The sequence below is a fragment of the Acanthaster planci genome, linkage group LG13 (genome assembly GCF_054643075.1).
Source record: "Acanthaster planci isolate LZ-2023a linkage group LG13, COTS_SCS, whole genome shotgun sequence".
Classification (NCBI taxonomy): domain Eukaryota; kingdom Metazoa; phylum Echinodermata; class Asteroidea; order Valvatida; family Acanthasteridae; genus Acanthaster; species Acanthaster planci.
The window spans coordinates 2764727-2782733 of record NC_141789.1 but is presented as its reverse complement, the minus strand read 5'-3'; the positions used below and the strand labels follow the sequence as shown (position 1 = coordinate 2782733).

Here is an 18007-nt window from a genome sequence, read left to right as displayed (position 1 = left end):
AAACGGGTTTTAGAAATGTGCGTATCGCCTGGCTTATCAAAGATACATTTCAATTTAATTGACTGTGCATCTAAACATCGTTTACAGACGGGACTACTTCGTGTCTGGAGTTACTAGAGGCTTGAGCACAAGCGCTTTTAAATACATGTAGTTTTAGCCCGCGTGGCGCAACCATTCGAGTTCCATTTAGCCAAAGGACAAAGTACTATCCCGATATCATCCCAGTCGTTAAAGAGGGTCGAGTTATGGGAACAAGCACGTGCAGGGGGTATCTACGGACCGCGGACCGGCGTGGAGTAGGGGCTTGGCTGTGGGAAGAGAGGCAGCCGGTCGCCCCTCGTCGCCTCCCTCCGACTCGCTCAAGCACCGGAGCCGCTGAGCGGTTACGCTGGTATTCCGGAGGGAGGTCCGTATATCTTTCCCCTGCTTCCGTTTGGCAAGTTTTGGGAACCACTAACGCAAAGAGGGGTTTTCGTGAATGGCAAAATTCACAGTTCGATGGCGACCACAACGATTTCAGAGACACTCTTTCTGCTAATGGGCTTGATACAAGAGGCAACATCTACAGCCTTCTACGCAAAACAGACCTGCACTAATATGCACCTGAAGTATAACTAATCACCTTAAACTGTTTTGAAGTCTGATGTGCAGTTGAGGTTATTTTGATGACAAAGGGTATAATTCCAAAGAGCAGTTTGTGACAAATACGGGCGATTCACAGTGGTGCGCCTCCAAGAGTTTTCAAAGCGCTGGCCAATCGCGATGCGCGAAATCTGTCGACCGAAATGCACTTTTGGAAAGGATCGACAGATGTTTGAGGCGCACTATTGTGAATCGCCCGTATTCGACTGTAGCGACACATTACAACTGTGAAAGGGGTTTGCGCAGACTAATGCGTGTATATGGGTTAGAGACCTATCGCATACTTCCTTTGTTAGCAGACGAATTTTGATGTCTGTGAATACCATGAGTGAAATTCTATGTATTTATGACTTATATATAAATAAATTGACCGGAGCGGGATTCGAACCTGCGATCTCCGGAATACCGCACCAGTGCTCTACCAACTGAGCTATCCAGCCCCTGAACAAAGATATTGACAAATGGGCAGGGCCCCAACATAGGGCTGGTCAGCTCAGTTGGTATACCGGTACGGTATTCCGGAGGTCGCAGGTTCAAATCCCACTCCAAGTCAATTTCTTTATAACTCATGATGTAAACACTTAGTCAGTTTCCTTATATAGATTTTTGATGATATTTTATGACTTAGTGATTGCCACAAGTTAAGAAAATGGAATTGCGGCTAAAATAAACGGTAACACCAAGGGTGTATATTATGTTATATTTTTAGAGGGTTAATTAGGATCAGTCGTACACTATAGGCTTAAATAGTGAGTGTACAGATGCTAGCTATTTTAATGACGATGCTACCTGCAATGCCTGCTCGAGCTTGATTTATGGTAATGTCGTGGCGATTTCCCGATTTTGTGGAATTTTCCCTTCCTCAAGAAAGTAGAACAGAGCATAATATGTAGCTTTTTACCGTATAAAAGCTTTTCAATGGTTGGAGAGTTCTGTTGGGCTATCAATGGCATGCATCATGCATGTTTGGGGGTTACTCCAGTCGCAGGTAAAATCTGAGATTGCCTCACTTTGAGCGATCAATCAACTCGTGACCCGCTCTGAGGTCACCGGCGGATGTTTTATTTGGTTTAATCACGGCAGGCGCGTTGTATCGGAGTGCATAGCGCGTTGTCAGCAGGCGTGCTGTATGGATTCTGCCCAACTGCGGCAACACCGTCGCCGACATCGATCGTTTGAACAGCTCTTCCCTCGTCGCCCCGTTCAGGCCGAAACCTTCTCCAAATAAACGCAGGCCAAAAAAAAAAATCGCCAGAGTCACCGTAGGCCTCTCTCAACCAGCGAGCCCGGACGGGGTTGACTGCGGAGTATACAGACCACATCCAAGCCGAGGTGGCGCGGAGTTATACAATGCGGCGCGGCCCCCCAGAGAATCGTAGGCCACCCCGTGTCCAATTGCCTGTCACTGTCTCCACTCGTGCAAACTGACAGCCCCCGTATAGACTGGTTGTGGACATACCGTCCGGCCAACACAAACATGCCCATATTAATAGAAACAACAATGGCACTTTGGATATTATTACTGATGTAACGACAACCATGCCCGTATACAGCGCGTAACAAACTGCACACAGCGAGTATGGCAATTTTTTTTCCCATTCCGCCGAGGAGAAATTACCGCGCGATTGCAGGAGAAGTCAGTCGGGTCGCCAGCGCTCCGTCCGTCCCGTGTGTGATTACCCACGGCACCGCTGTGTTTGCAGACCTGGTCGTTGTACTGTTCTGCTTGCACAGGTGGTCTTCCCCCTTCTCGCGAGAAGAAACAAAAATGGAAATAAATATTGATCGCATTAAAGACCCCAACAGAGCTGATTTATTCAGTACAACTTAATTTCGCCCGTCTGTTATTGCCATCTCTCCAAACGGCTATTTGCCTGATCGGCAGGGTCGTCTGCATGTGCTTTGTACTCGAAAGACGATTCCCTTTGTATCATAACCAGTCCTTCTCTTAGATGACTGTTCCAAACAAGAATATAACCCATTGACATGTGGCAATTTGCGGCTGCATGAAGATATGGGTAAATAAAATCAAGTTACGACAAACGTCACTGACGGGGATTTTCAGTTCGAATACCGGTACATGGCAGCACATCTTCCGCGCATTATGGGTTTTTCTTTGCAACTTTGATTTGCAACTCGGAGGGGGTACTTAATTTTCCTGTCGAAGCAATCCGCATGTTTCTGAACTTTTACTAAAGAAAGATGCATTTTCAGAATGGCTTTTTTCGAGATCTGTTTCAGCTAGTGACGATTTTAAGGATGGATCTCTGATTGATTTGGGGGGATTTTATCAAGCATTCCTCTCGATACATGCGTTTTAAAGTGTTTGATTAACGAACAGTGGTAATCTATTATTCTTCTTTTAAGAATGAAAGCCAGCAAGCACATGAGAGCCGGAATTTTTGTACAGGAAGTTTAGGGTGAGAATTGGCGCCGGTGCTTCCCGTTTTTTCTTGTCTCATCAAGACCCCCCTTCCGTCTCGGTTTGTCCATCACACCTGCCAATCATTAGCCGGGCCAAGTACCCGGTCCTGTCGTAGCGACGTTTAAAACCTAATCCTGACCGATAAGATAGTTCGGCGGCGATGCCCGCTCTTTTGTCCTGACACGGGCCACAATGGGTGTAGGTGAGGCCCTTCCTGACCTCCACTCGATCAGTCCCCCAAAAACATCGACGGTTTTTTTCGGGCAGGAGATAACACCCTTGATAAGAGGTACCCGGGATTTCGTCCGTTACCCTCGGCAACCCCGGTGTTGGCCTGATAGTATACTCCCGTTGTGGGCTGAGGGCAACACCCCCAACATGGTTGGTGTTGCTGCTCCAGCTCTTGGTGTTTCTAAGAAGGAAACAATTCTAAACAGATTATCACAACGGGATAACATCGATATGAATAGCGTCACTGATGGGTCTTTCATATACCCCTCGCAATCTGTTTTTATTTCCAAAGCATAAGATGACTTCATTAAGATGAGCCTCATTCCGCTTTGAACTTGAAAGGGTAGTATTACCACCCATTAGGATATTTTTTTTCAGCGTTTGTAAAAACTATCAACATATCATCTGCGTACATCCCTGGTTAGAACGATTCTCCCAAGTCGATCAAACGTGTACAGTTTCATACCCAAGCCTGTCTGCTAAATAACTTCGCAAACATTTTACGCAACTTCTTTATGCGTTCTACCCTTTTTTCATTAAATTGCGCCCCAACCTCAAGTTTATTGTATCGAGCGAGAACCAGTTAAAATACCTTGACCAACATATAGTAGACGCTGTGGGTAACCACAGTTTCATTCAGGGTGACTCGTGTATGCAGTAAATGGTCTAATACTGACATTTTCATAGTTTAGAGCTAACCCGAGATATGCGATATTTATGGATATACGTGTAAGTGACTCCGTTGCTCTATATAGTTCATTTGTTCATAATGTGCTACTATATTTTCTATATCCCAAATCGCATTATCCTTGCAATTTCACTATCAATTCTGGGCTGCAAAGGCTTTTTTTCGGCTAAGAATTATAAAGGATTTAGTTATTCGTGCATGTTTTATTTTACCAGATTCCAAAATGCACGCACTGCATGAAAAACCTGGTAGTACAGCGGTTTTGCTCGTATAGCGTGACTTGCATGCTTTATCTGGAGTAATGTTTCAGTTCGCCCAGTGACCAACAATAAAGACATCCACTTGGTGATCGTCATCTGGTTTTGCTATGAGAAACCCAGGACAAAAGATTCCCAGAAACCAAATCTTATTCAGTGCTGGCACGACTCGCGCCAAACTTCAAGTGGAGAACTTTAATTGGGCATGCGCCATTTGATCCAGAATTGGGCACTTGCTGGACGCTGAGGCGGGTGCCAGCAGACCGTTAATGAACGGCACTTAAGTTCAATTTACTGGTGCTGTGCTCCCTCGGAAGAAGAAAACGACGACGACGACGAAGAAGAAGACAACACCAGAAGACGGTTGAGGTTTTATAATACGACATATTGGAAGGAAAAATGTGCCAATTTGACGTGTCGCTTTGTCTTACAATTAGGCGTGCACTTCAGGGTGTTGGGGAGGCTTTTAAACGTCTCAATTTGAGCGCGAAATCCAGACGCCTCTCTATCAACAGACTCCATTCCTGACTGAAGCATTCATGTCAACCCGTTGCCATGGTAATATCACGGGCAATAAATGAGCGGCCGGCCGATCGAACGCATGACCACATTTAAACAGCGTCGAGGAGGTGTGTATACAAACAGACATCTTGCGCGTATAGATACAAGTCATGTAGACATAAACACATTTCGAAGCCTGGCACCTTCAACAAATTAGCGGCGAGCAAATAAGTCAGCTAATAGACGTTAATTCGTTTGTTGATGTTGGGGTTAAATTCTCGTTTCACACTGTAAATAGTCACTGACTGCGCATGACACATGCTTCACATGATCGCTTCTTTTCAAATGTCAGATTGAGAACTGATACGGGCGCTTGGAATTTTTAGTCTTCTATTTTTTTAATGATCATTTCTACACTGCAGAAGAGTCATTTGACTGGCAGCTACCATTTTATTTCTTTCGCGCGATGCATTTCAATAATGTGGAGACAACTCCTTCAAAAAAAATTATGCGGGACCTCATTCAGAGTTGCAAGAGTTGACAACGAGGGTTGAAGCCGTTGGCGTATTGGGAGAACGCCCGCCGGCCAGGTGTCAACGAGGTTGTACGGGACTCGGTGGCGACACCTCGAGTAGTAGATCAACAGGGGGAAACAATGCGGGGCCCCCCGGAGGGCAACCCGGCGGGACCGCGACGGGTTACCCCCCTCGCTGACTTGGTTGGCAAGGAGCCTTTCATCGCCGGGTGACACAGCGGTGGGTGACCTGATGGGCCTTTTGCTGTATCCGCTTCGCTCCTGCCCTTCACAGCAGCCCGGTCCGTTCGTGCTAGAACCCGCGGCTGACGAAGTTAGGGTGGGAAACAACTGGGGGACGCGAGGTTGCTATGGTAATGAGCAACTCTTTCTTGGCCTTGTTTATGTTATCGAGAATGCCTCATCTGAATTCACCAGGATAGTTGATAGTTCTGTTGCCTAGCAACCAGAGCCCTGGAAATTGCAAATTTACTGCAAACATTGTGCTTTCTGGTGTCTATCACGAGACGTTATTGGTGTAGGCCTGGTGCTCACAGTGCGTATCTTACACAGCTCCGTCATGAATAAGTTACCTCATGCTCCTCTTATACAAAATTATTTTGGCTAACTCAGGGCCCACAAAAGCATCATTACCATCCTTCTTACTCATCGTCCCCCAACAAATCCCTTTACCCGCCCCCTTAAATGTTAGCCCCGGGCAACTCCATTTCTTGACTAATTTGTATTGACATTTGAAAAAAGCCATCATTGTTTGGTGGTGTGACTTCATATGAGATTGAAACCGCACCGTCCGTAAGCTGGTCCTGGGGCAAGGCATTAAGAAGGATTGGGATAAGAAAACATCTCGAAAAGACCTTGTAGCACCTTGTTTTTATAATAAAAACGTGTCAGAAGACATTCATGTCACTTGGAATTTTAATTAGAGAAATACAGTTTGAAATACGACTCTAATCTGGGGCCAGAAATGATTCTCACTTATACAAAGTTACAAGTATGCATTTTCGGTACACACCATTGTGGTCACCATTTCGGTCAGTGTTTGGGACTTCTAGAGAAAAAAATCGACTTGTATACAAAGATAAAGATTAGGCATGTTCAATGTGATAATATTTATCGGTACAGCTACATATATCTTTTCGTGATTCGAAATCGCATCAGATAAATTGCAGATGGGCAGTTCGGTATCATTGGAAAACCATACCATGACGCAAAATCCCATCTTTGGAAACACCTTAGCGAAAACGTATAATTTGCTCAATGCACGTCAGTTGTCCACTTGCCTGCCGTGTGCATTTCAATTCGCGCGTATGATAGCCGCCAACAAAGTGACTTGACAGTTTGTGCTCTCTGCTTAGTATGATGGCGTATTATGGCTACTCATCCCGACCCACCGACCCTCCATAGACTACCGACAGCTCCCTTCTGAAGTGGTGTGGAAACGGAGTTTTCTCCAACTCGAAAGTAATAATAGTCCTAATTGGAAACAAAATAGAATGCAATTTTGATTGACAAACAAAATCTCATAATCCTAAAGTGCAAGGAATCTTCAAAGCTCATTTCGAGATCGTCACATTCTCGTCTGGACGTGTCTCGGCTGTAAAAATAAAATCCAAAAGAAGAAGAAAGAACCCCCCACTCCGAGAAGTGAAAAGCTCTTCCCCTCCGTGAACACAAAGGTGTGAAAATAGGTCACCTTTTTTTTCAATTACAATTGGTTCTTAATCTGGTGTTATTAAACTCATAGATGGTATCGGGCGGGGAGCCGCCGCGCTATACGGGATTCTAACGGGTTGCCCGGAGCGTCCTTCCCCGTTGATATTAATTTTGATACCGAGGCCCGACGTCTTGATTGTCGGAAGGGCCCGGGTTTCCGCGTCAGCGTTGGAATGCTCCACCGGCGTGTTTTCTTTGGCGGACTTTTTTTTGCCGGCCAGTGTAAACTCGTTGGTGTGTTGGTGAACGATGGTCCCTCTGGGGTTGTACTGTGATATGAGGGAGGAGGGCGGTATTATTTCCATCGGTTTGCCCCCTTAATTTGCTTGACAGTTTTATTGCGAAAAGTCTTATACAGCTGGGGGTCTTGACATCGTTTCTGTCCGTTATCTGTTGCAAGAAACGACAGCTTTCTGGCGGTTTTTCTGCCCTGTAGAATCATCACTTTGTTCACAATTCTTGACTGCCTTTATTATGAAGGTGGCAGAAGTCTCCATGATGTAAGTTTCATCAAATAGTGGGTTAATGCGGGATTCTTTTCTTTGGACGCACGGGGGCGTATATCATCAAAACGTTACCCGATCTCTGACGTCACAGTTCGAAGCAAGCTGGGTGTTTTGTTTGTGAAGCGTGAATACAGTGACAATAAGCTTTTTGCATGTCGGTTACAATAGCTTCCTGAAACAATTACAGTCGTGAAGCAAAGGTGTACGGGTGTGCTCTGATTGCTTGGATATGGCCAGAGGTAACAGAAACGCCAACGAGAGCCGTTAACGAGCGGCTAAAGCGATTTCTCATAGACTTGTGTGTTCCCGTGAGCGGTATCCTAGTAAATCTGGACACCGCTTTACAAGGAGGCAGATCCAATATGCAAGCGTATAACGATGCTCTGAGTGTTCAGTCTGGTCACACCCTCGTCGCATGCAAAAGGCTAGGATATTGTGAAATGCTGATGCCTCTATAAACATTGCAGATGATTTGTCACTTCTGAAGATACTCCATTGAGAAAATATGGCCTTTTCTCGCAAGAAAACGTACCTGAATGCTATTACCAAACATAACTTATTTCCCTGTATAGGCCTATTATAAACTCCAGCTTTCTTTAAGCTAAGGTGCATCTCGGTCGCCAAAAGTAACCAAGACAGAGCAATTTGTTTGCATTTACCTGCTGGGGACCATTTAAACGGATACACATCTTTCTTACACCCACTCTTTACAAAACCTCGAGGGATTTGCTTTCATGAGTAACATTATATGTTTCAAAGTGCACACGGCGGAGACGGGCGCAGAATTTGTTTTGTCTCACAGATGAAATAACATCGACAGCAAATTCAGACGATGTCCGGCTCTCCTTAAAGTGGTTCCTTATTGCAAACTGAAAGAAATATGTATATTTGTAGTCCTATACCAAAGAGAACCTTTGTATCCGTTACTTGATAAAATATCACTTACGTTTCTTAAGGAAATAGCGTATATATACAGGTAGGCCTATCCCCGGCACGATTAATTAACGCTGATGTAACTTGGTAATTTAGCTGTGCAAAGCTAGACTAACTGGCGACGCCATGTTATGCAAATAGCCGCACCAGGCTCTACGGCAAACACGCTGAGTACAGAACCCAATGCCCGATCTTGGCAAATACAAGCCTTTCGGCAAGTGCAGCGGGGACCGAGGCAAATATGAAAAAAAAAAAGCGGGAAGAACATGCACTATGCCTGATAGGTCAATAAAAGTGTAAAAAAGGAGGGACGGAATGGTTTTGCGTGATGAAAAAGGCTAACAATCGTCATTTTAATTGCCCTTAGAGTTAATTAAATTCTGTCGTGCGGTGGAAGAGGGATATGTCGTTAAAAATAGAGAATAAGATTTCACTTATATGTATTAAATTCTCATTTTTCTTCTGTTACTCGATGAAGCTTTTCTTTTAGATAGAAATCCCATTCTTTGGTAAAGCGACTCATAAAATCCATTACATCAAAAGGTTTGAACTAATTTAGTCAGTTGGATGATGCTCGATGGGAGTTAGCCCCCCATGGGAATTTGAGATTCTTACCTATTCACTTCCAGACCCCCTTTTGGCAGTTTTCTCGATATCAAAGGAGGGCATCAAGTGATACGGCCTATACTTTTAAATGAAAGTTTATTTTCCCCTAGTTGCAGGTTTTTCGTCGGCTACCCAAGACGAGGCCGAGCTGAGCGGGTCTCAGACGCCGGCCGGCCGGGACCCCCTCAAGCCCATCCCGGCTAAACGGGAGACCCTGACGGAAGCCGTGTGCAAGGACTTCTGCGACCGGTCGGAGGTCCAGCTAGCGCTTGAGGTAGGTGTTGTAACCAAAGATGAAAAAAGAAAATGTAGGTCAAAATCCACTTTTGGTCACAGAAGCCAACTCTGCTAAGCAGTTTTTACAGAAAGATTTGACGAATTTACATAAAAGAAGTCACAAGAAACTGAAAAGCGCACTCAAGGACAAAAAGTAAAATTTGCCCCAAGTTTGTCATGTTCTTGTTACAGTGGTTACGGTATTTTATGAGACAGAACGTGGCCAAAGGCCCTTATCTGCTCAAAGGTTTAAAATTAAGCAATAATTTTGAATTCTACAAAGATAAAAATTCTTTTCATGCTCCGGCTATGGAAAACTTTACGCAGTCTAAAACTCATACTCAAAATTAAACAAAAATACTTCAGATAGCAGTAGATTCAAGCAGAAATTAAACTGATCTCTAGTCTAGTCTATGGACGATGGATTATTTTTGAGATTTTCAGCAAGTGCGCGCTCCGGCCGCTCATGACAGATACCCAAGCATCGAGGTATATCCAGGGAGTCAGGTACAAAATGTGTAGTGTTTTCCAGCTTCTGGATGCGATTCGACAGGGGACTAATCCTCCTTCCTAACTTTAAAGAGAGCCCTAAGTAGACGACGACTGTCGCCACAGAAGTTCCCAGGTCTATGCCTTATACGTCTACCGGCCCGGAATCTACGCATCCCGTCGCCCAGCCGTGTAATCGAGGAGGAACGGACCGGGCCCTTGTCTGGCTAGGCCTGGTTAATATTGGACCAGAGAGCACACATCGGTGAGCTTTCGCCATCGAGCCTATTGACGGACGCTCTGATGAACTCCAACCATGATAAAAAAAAAGAGGAATCGTACTAGAAACAGACTGAGGAATACTGCATGTAAACCTGCCACTCTAGTGTAAAATGATCCGACAGAACGGTTCCGACCCTGCATACAGCATGCGCGGCAAAGCACAGTCATACGATATTTTCAAGACCGTTTTTATGTCCACATTACACGGCAGCAATCCTTTGCACTCTAAACTTATATCTTGCTGGAATTTTCTGATTTGCCCGAATCATTTTCGTTGTTAATGGTCGTCTCTCTGCTTAATCGTTGCAGTGATTTTTGCTTTAAAATGCCTAAGGAGTTTTCCTCCACGGCAGCTTGGCTTTTAACATTTATAATTATCTCAATAGTAGTGTAAAACACCAATTTAGTTTACCTCTTTCCCAATGATTTTACGTCATCTATTATTGACGTGCACGTAATTATTAATGTACACACATCGTGCGTAACGAGTGGGTTCAGTTAAGAGAACAGGCCCTTACGCACGAGGGGGCGCTTTTCCTATTTGTACATGAGCACAATTTCCACTCTTAGTTCACCATTCAACACATTATTTAGAAAGAAACAGAAAACAAGTGTACCTGTCGGGAAAAAACATAGAACACTAGTGCAGAGCGCACACGGAAAAGTAGACACCAGTGGTCAGCTTTTTGGCGCACTTTTTCTAGCAAGAATCAGGTGGCAAATGAACTTTAAAAATGTGTGTGTGTTCCAGGTTAGGGCGCTGTAATTGTGTGAAATGGGTTCCTGCGGAGGGAAAACTGTGCGCCTGGGCCCGGACCAGATTTAATTATCACAGGGGGTTAATTGAATTGTGTATAGTGAGCTATTTAGGTCCTCCGAGTGCCTATGGAGCATTGTGTGTGCTGTGTACCGACAGCATAGTTAGAGGAAGGTTGGGCAATATCGAGCGGCGCATTCGGAGACGAGATGCGTCGAGCAAGCAGTTGTCATGGTAAGGGATAAATTCGAACAGCGAGACGAGGATGCTTGTAATTTCTCTTTTGAAGGTACATCTGCCGCACTTTTGTTAATTGGCGAGACACAATTTAACATAGTTGCCATTTCACAGGAGAAAAAGTACGAGGGCATTTTCTACTACTCCAATTTTGGTCTGAAGATTGACTTTTTATTCTACACGTGCATGTAACATTCTGGAACGAGCTAGCCTGGCACCAGGCTGTGGGTTAACAGGGATTCTAAACCAAGTGCAAACACGGTTGGATAGAAGGCATAAAACTGACAGGTGATCTTAACAAAAATACTTTTTGACTTTTTGTTATAGTTATTTAACCACAAAATGAATACAAGGAATGAGAAACTACATACCATTTTTGCAACATTTAACCATTACTTGTTGAAGCGATAAACATGATATCTTGGCTTGTCAAGTTTTGCATTAAATTCTACTGAGCATGATACAAAAGTTACAAGATAATTCAAAATATCAGGTGTCATGAAATCACCCTCGGCATGACACCCAAAGTCCCCATACATTATTAGCAATTATAAAGAATTATAAATTTCCATGGATTTTCGTTTGTCAAGCACACATATCTTGATTTCGACAATCATCTTGGTTTATGGTAGAGATAGAATATTCAATTTTGAAGCTTTAAATCCACAATGGGGCAAGGATATTAAATTACTGATCAACTGAATCTTGATACACTATGTCTCAAGCTATCCCCTCAACATCCTTAGCCATCAACTCCTCCCACCCGTAACAAAAGGAATTATGATACATGTGCATAACAATAATTATAATGATATCTTGCTAATAAACTTAAACTTGGACGAAATTGTTGGAGATTTCTAAAACACAATGTCAACTTTTCCCCCCTTCAAATATTTTTTGACTCTGAACAAATCTTTGAGTTTCCAGGTTTTGGGTTGTTAAATCCGAAGCCAATTGCATGGAAATGCTACTTCATGAAAAAAACAAAAGCAGAATGTTAACACCAGCCCAAAATGCCACGCGGTGACTACTGCAAATGACTGGTTGCCAAATGAGTTGCACTCAAGGCATAAGTTTGCTGAGAGACACTGCTACCGAGTTCAGACCCTGGTTACAATCTTGGGCAACGCGGTTCACGTCTGCTACATCTGTCTCTGTGCCAAACTTTCCTCAGTCCTTCAACATCCTCCACGGTGCAGAAAACCCACGGAACATTCTTTGTACTTGAAGTTGAACTGTCAAGGGGCCAGTGGCATAGCCATGGAGGCACATGGCACGTGCCCCCCCATAAATTCCTGGTGGCCCCCCCCCAAAAAACAGAGGAATGGATATAGAACAAGGCTGACAAAAACTTGCCCAAAAAACCACACCACTGAAAGCTGGTGCCCCCTTTAAGATGCTGGTGTGCCTTTGTACCCCTCCCCCCCAGTAAAATCCTAGCTACGCCACTGCATCAAGCCCTATGTCATGTATGTAGAGTAACTGTGGCTGGGTGCTCTATACCCCTAATTCCTGCAAAATCTTGCCAAACATTCTGTTGGATGCTGAAGGATCTAGGAGGGTGAACAGGCATGAAACTTGGAATTCAGATGTAACAATGGAGGGCATTCTAGACCTAGCATGGTGTTTTTAAATCAAATTTTTATAATGGTCAGCTGATCTGAGGAAAAACTGCAGGCCTGGGAGAGAATTACGCAGTCTGGGTTTGTGTTGAAGTGTAGACTTTTCCACCATTCACTTTCCACGAAGCAAGTTTTCCATGTCCTTTTCCAGTTGTCTTATCACAGCGTAGTTCATGAACACCAGCCGGCCGCTGGGGAGGAACTGGTGCACGATGATTGCCACGCGGTCTCCTCTGGTCAGCAATTCGGCCGGCTGTGTGGCTGCTTGCACATGTTCCTGGAGGTACCTCAACAGCAGCTTGAGTGTGCTCTCTGCCAGGAGACGGTTCTCGCTCCTCTCGCAGACCAGGGCGAGCCCAATGTTTGCCAGTCCCAGCCAGACGACTACCTTTTCCATCCGGAACGGGTCGCCTGCAGGCAGCCGGAAAAATCCCACATCCCATTGGCCGGCATCGTCTAGGGACACCGCAAGGGAAAGCCCACCGGCAACCTGCTCTGACTGGTCCCTGGAGCAGGCTGACCTTCGGAACGAGTACTCTGACTGGACCTGTCGGCCCACGAGAGCCAGCTGTTCTTTCTTGAAGGTTCTCCGGTCAATCACCTGGTCGGACGTGTTGCTGCTGACTGGCAGCTCTGCTGGGTCATCCAGAGAGTCTTCAGAGCCAAATGTACAAGCATAGAGTACACGGCAGGCTTCAGCTTCTACTGATGGGTTCAGCGTATGAATGATGAATGCATACACCATTTTCACTCAGTTTATGGCTGTCGGCAGGTTAGCCAGTGGTGGTCAACAGATGCTGAGGATAGTACTAGCTCAAACATGGAAGCTGCAAAGCAAATTTGTCATAAACAACCGTTTCGCCGGCAGTAAACAGGATGATATGCCGACATATGACATGATGTAACGATGCAGGTCACATTTCATCTCGCCGCGTCATGCTCAAACAATCTGACATTACTAGTAACTTTACTAACGAACCTATAAGCAATGATAAAAGCCAGGCAACTCATTAACATCGTACAAATAAGCCAAACAACAAGGGGTTGATGCTCAGTACCCAGAACCGCACAAACAGCGAGGACGATTGGCGCTGCATACACCGTACCGGGTCCAAAGAGCGAAATGTTGTGCGAGGCACCATCTTCCGCGTTTTACAAATGTTGACTCTTGAGGGCGCTCTGTAAACTTGCCAAGTAAAGTACAAGCGCGTGCGCGTGCATGCTGCGCCCAGTGCAGTTTATCGTCTCTGTGATGCGGCGCTCCCGGTATGGAAAATTGGCCAAAAACACACCGAGAATGTCTCATGAATAAGTGAAATAATACTTTGTGACATTCAGTGTGTTTATAAAAATCCCTCTGAAGAATGAACTCTCCGTTAGACTCTCAACCAGGAAAAAAACAATCGAAGGAAGTAGGCCTGCGGTACGTCGCGCATCGAGAACGTCAATTTGTCGCAAGGTGATTGTCTACCAATGAATCGCAATTATCGTTTATGCAGGTCGAATCATTACAAATGATAGATGAATACCTATCTTAGTTACGTTAGGCCTCAAAACATTATTTAAAGCTCTAAAATATTGTAAAATCGCCGTCAAACTCAGAGATTCTTACCGAAAATTTAGAGTTCCTGACTTTCCACAGCTGGAAATGTGGCCAAAGCAAAGCCTGTCCTGACCAATTGCTGTTTATGTAACCAAAAACAAGGCTCCATCCAGGGCCCAAAGCCATTTAACTTACTTTTCCCTTAGTCAGTTTTTTTTAAAAATAACTTCATCAGAATGTTCCCTATGCTTTGCTTTGACGCAGCGAGCCTCGACAAAACGATGACATGAGCAATGTTTTTTTAATCAACCAGTGAGAACCGGCACTTTCTATTACAGGGCATTAACCTTTTTTCCTGTCATTGTAAAACCTGTGCGGTGTAGGCCTAGCCTAACCATGGCCTAACCAATCACCATACATGTATCACTGGTGCATCAGTACGTGGCAGTGCAGTTCACTTATGACCACTCACGCATAGCCAATGCCTTTATCTTCGAGCAGACTTGAATTCTCAATTCTGATTGGTTGATCTGTGGCAACAAACAGTGCGACATATAACTGTGTTGCAGGGTCCACATCAAACACTGCTAATTTTTTTTTATTGGTATCATCACATCATCGACTGTTCTCCCCATCCAGGCTCTCGATGGGTTCCTGCTTGTGGTCACTTCCGATGGGACCATCCTCTACTCTACAGAGAATATCTCCAGCCACCTGGGCTTCCACCAGGTGGACCTGGTGCACCGGTGCCTCTACGGCATCGTCCACCCGGACGACCACCTGGAGCTCAAGGGGGTGCTGGAGCAGACCCTGTCGTCCACCGGCTGCCAGTCGCGGGTGCAGGTCAGGCAACGCAAAATAAATCGTCACTTCTTCATAACTCTCTCGTTCCTTAGTGCATGTTTGTGACCCGGCCAAACGATATGAGTTGGATGTCATCAGAAACTTGAGTTTGATTTCATGGGCCTGTAACCCTAACCTTTGAGATTTTGTGAGAATCACGTATAATCTCGTTTGATTTGCCATAGTTTGGTTAAAAGAATCTCGCATATGGCAACTCGGTAGGAACTCTCCACATTTCTCACCAACCTACGTTTGTAAATATCCATTTTCAGGATGATGCCGGACTGAGTGATACCTCAAAATTGGCCCAATTTGCACTGTCTAATGCAAACTAAAGCCAACTTACCGAAAAAATACCAAAGGACTTTGGCGTGTTCAAAATCACGAGCAAATATCTAGAAAAAATGCCCCACCCAATTTGTCCTTCAAATCTGACCCTAGTTAGGCCACTGAAAACGTCCCCTATTCACTGGGAAGTGTTTAAATTTCCTTAAAAGGGGAAACACAGAGATTTTTCAGTAAAAGAAAATCCATTGCAAGGTGATCATAAGGTTATTTCCTTCCCCAGTCAAACTCTGCTGATTACATGAGTTATGCCCATTCGTAAATTTCAATAGTGTTGTGCAAACTCACTGCAGATGGAAGCAGCGTACAGCGTTGGTTGTGGAATGGAGGAGCGGGGGACCGGTGATGCTTGTAAAGTCTCGTTCCTGTGCAGGATGAAATGCTTCAATGGAACCAGCACAGGGTTTGTGGTAAGTCTGACTCTGTGCCTCAGAGTGGAGGCAAGTGAGTTTGAACCCTGAGGCTGAATCAGTGCATGCTGAACTTCTTTGAAAAGACGGACCAGGAAGGAGTCAGGTGGCATGACTGGAAATGTCAGTGTAGAGTATAAATAGAGCCTTGGCACCGGATGTTTCTTGAGACAAGCTTCGTTCGTGTAGTGCTAGAGTTGGGCTTGCTGATCTTCGCGTCAGTCCTTTTTTGTTTGCATTTTTAAAAACTCTTTGAAGTTTTAGGGTTCTCAATATGAAATTTTTGGACTACCCCAATGCAGTGTTGTATTCCGGCCCATCATCAGTCCCCGCAGGGCCCTTCAAGTCCACCACCAGTCCATCACAGGTCATCCAGCCACAAGTCAAGTCACAAGGTATTCGGATGAACCGTAACGAAAAACATTCCTTTGCCATTGTTTCCCGCGTTGCTCGTGGCTGGACCCGCGAAGGGACTTGCGATGGACTGGACGACGACACTGCCCTCGTTTGCGCCACTCAAAATCTAATGTATTTTTCCCCACCCAGAAAATGCACTGCTGCGGGGGTATGCGCTCGTTCCCGGGCGCCGTCAAGTCCAGCCGGACCTCCTGCCAGGTCTTGTTCCTGGCCTTCCGGCCCATCACCTCCCTGGCCCAGGACACGGACATCGAGTTCAAGCAGAACGTCTTCTGGAGCAAGCACGAGATGGACCTCAGCGTCAAGCTGCTGGACACCAGGTGCGGAAAGGAAGATCTTAATCCTTACATTTTTCCAGACACAAATAATGAATGGTTACATGTGTAAGGGCAAGAGAAATGTCATGAGGCAACAGCTGGAATTCTCTGTTCAAAGAGGTTGATCTGAGAGCATTCTCACCCATTGAATGAAAGTATTCATACATTACATTAGTGTGAACCTTCCATTATATTGTTTTATATTTACCAAACCTGAGTAAATCTTTGTACAATTCACTATTTTCCAAATAATGCTTAAAAGTCATTTGGCATTTGTCTTGATTTGAAAAGTTGGTCAATAAGGAATTGTTCTCTCTTCAGAATTTGTCCTTTTTCTGTTAAAAACTATGTAATCTGTTTTTGCTGACTCACTTTGAAAAAAATCAAGTACCCTTTTTAAATTTCTTTTTTTTTTAAAATTGAGTTTATCCAGGCAAACATTTTGTGACACACTGGGAAACTCTTCCACCCCTTCCAGTGTAGAGTTTGGGGGTGAACCGTTCATGAATTTCAGCTTGCTTAAAACAAGATACTTCAAGAGATAGTTAGAAATTGTTGAAAACTGATCAGGATCAAATTTGAAGTCTTTTTGTTTTGTTTTGCTTTACATTGGATCATGGCTATTCAAAAAACAGGTTTTGTTTCAACGATGTCAAAATTTCAGCATTTCAGTGCAGAAATATTTATCTGGTCAAATTAGTCCTTGAAACAAAACCTGTTTTTCGAATATTTCAGCGATGGTGAAATTTCAGCATTTCAGTGCAAAATATTCATCTGTTCAAATTTAGTTTCTGACAACTTAGACAAATCCTTGAATGTCATCTTTAGATACTTGCTCAGCTTCCGACATTGTTATTTTGCTCAAGGGCGGAATTCTCCACACGAACCAATCACCTCTCATTGTGCATGTACCACCAAAGAAATGTTTTCCCTTTTCTTTGCCCGGCAGTAATATATATAGATATCCCTTTTCCTTTTTTTACCTGAGACCATTCCACTGGCTTTCAATTCACAGTCCGTAGTGTGATTAAAAAAAAAAAAGAATCTAATTGCGAGTACCAAATTGAATTTCCGTGAGCGGGAATTTCTTATATCTGTTTTTAACAAACACCCTGACAGATCGGGTGGGGGGGATCATTGCCCGCAGTCCTAGCGACGGCCCCACCACCCACTCAACCTTGTCAATCACTCCTAATCAGATTATCTGTTGGTAAATTGCCTCAGTGAATTGGGTACAGGAAAAAGAAAAGGGTTCTGGCCAGCGTACTTGACCCGGCACGAGATAAGCGGCCATTATACCTGCGTTGGTACACACGGTGAACTCGTCGATGACGCTTGTCTTTGACTGTTTCCATTTCCAGAAAATGATTTTGTAAACAGGAGACTGTATGGTGCCACTTATTGAGCACCACCTGCTCAGAACTGTCCAGCT

The 18007-nt window shown here is 44.5% G+C and overlaps 2 protein-coding genes across 4 annotated transcripts in view; one reads left to right on the top strand and one right to left on the bottom strand.

Annotated features, from left to right (window-relative positions):
* Nucleotides 1-18007, top strand: part of LOC110977116 (uncharacterized) — a 49514-nt gene that overhangs the window by 23167 nt on the left and 8340 nt on the right. For 2 of the 3 annotated variants that reach the window (XM_022230955.2, XM_087144938.1), the window contains exons 3-7: nucleotides 9148-9311; nucleotides 14883-15086; nucleotides 15725-15841; nucleotides 16144-16236; nucleotides 16388-16578. In XM_022230955.2, the coding sequence (XP_022086647.2) occupies nucleotides 9148-9311; nucleotides 14883-15086; nucleotides 15725-15841; nucleotides 16144-16236; nucleotides 16388-16578 (769 nt within the window). The remainder of the gene's footprint in view (nucleotides 1-9147; nucleotides 9312-14882; nucleotides 15087-15724; nucleotides 15842-16143; nucleotides 16237-16387; nucleotides 16579-18007) is intronic. The other variant, XM_022230956.2, reaches the window with a different exon arrangement.
* LOC110977117 (AP-5 complex subunit sigma-1-like) lies at nucleotides 11117-13870 on the bottom strand. Its single transcript, XM_022230957.2, has one exon. The coding sequence runs from the start codon at nucleotides 13443-13445 to the stop codon at nucleotides 12813-12815; it is 633 nt and encodes a 210-aa protein (XP_022086649.2). The 5' UTR covers nucleotides 13446-13870; the 3' UTR covers nucleotides 11117-12812.

Coding starts and splice junctions, on each gene's coding strand:
- LOC110977117 (XM_022230957.2), bottom strand. CDS start 13,445: ATGGTGTATGCATTCATCATTCATACGCTGAACCCATCAGTAGAAGCT.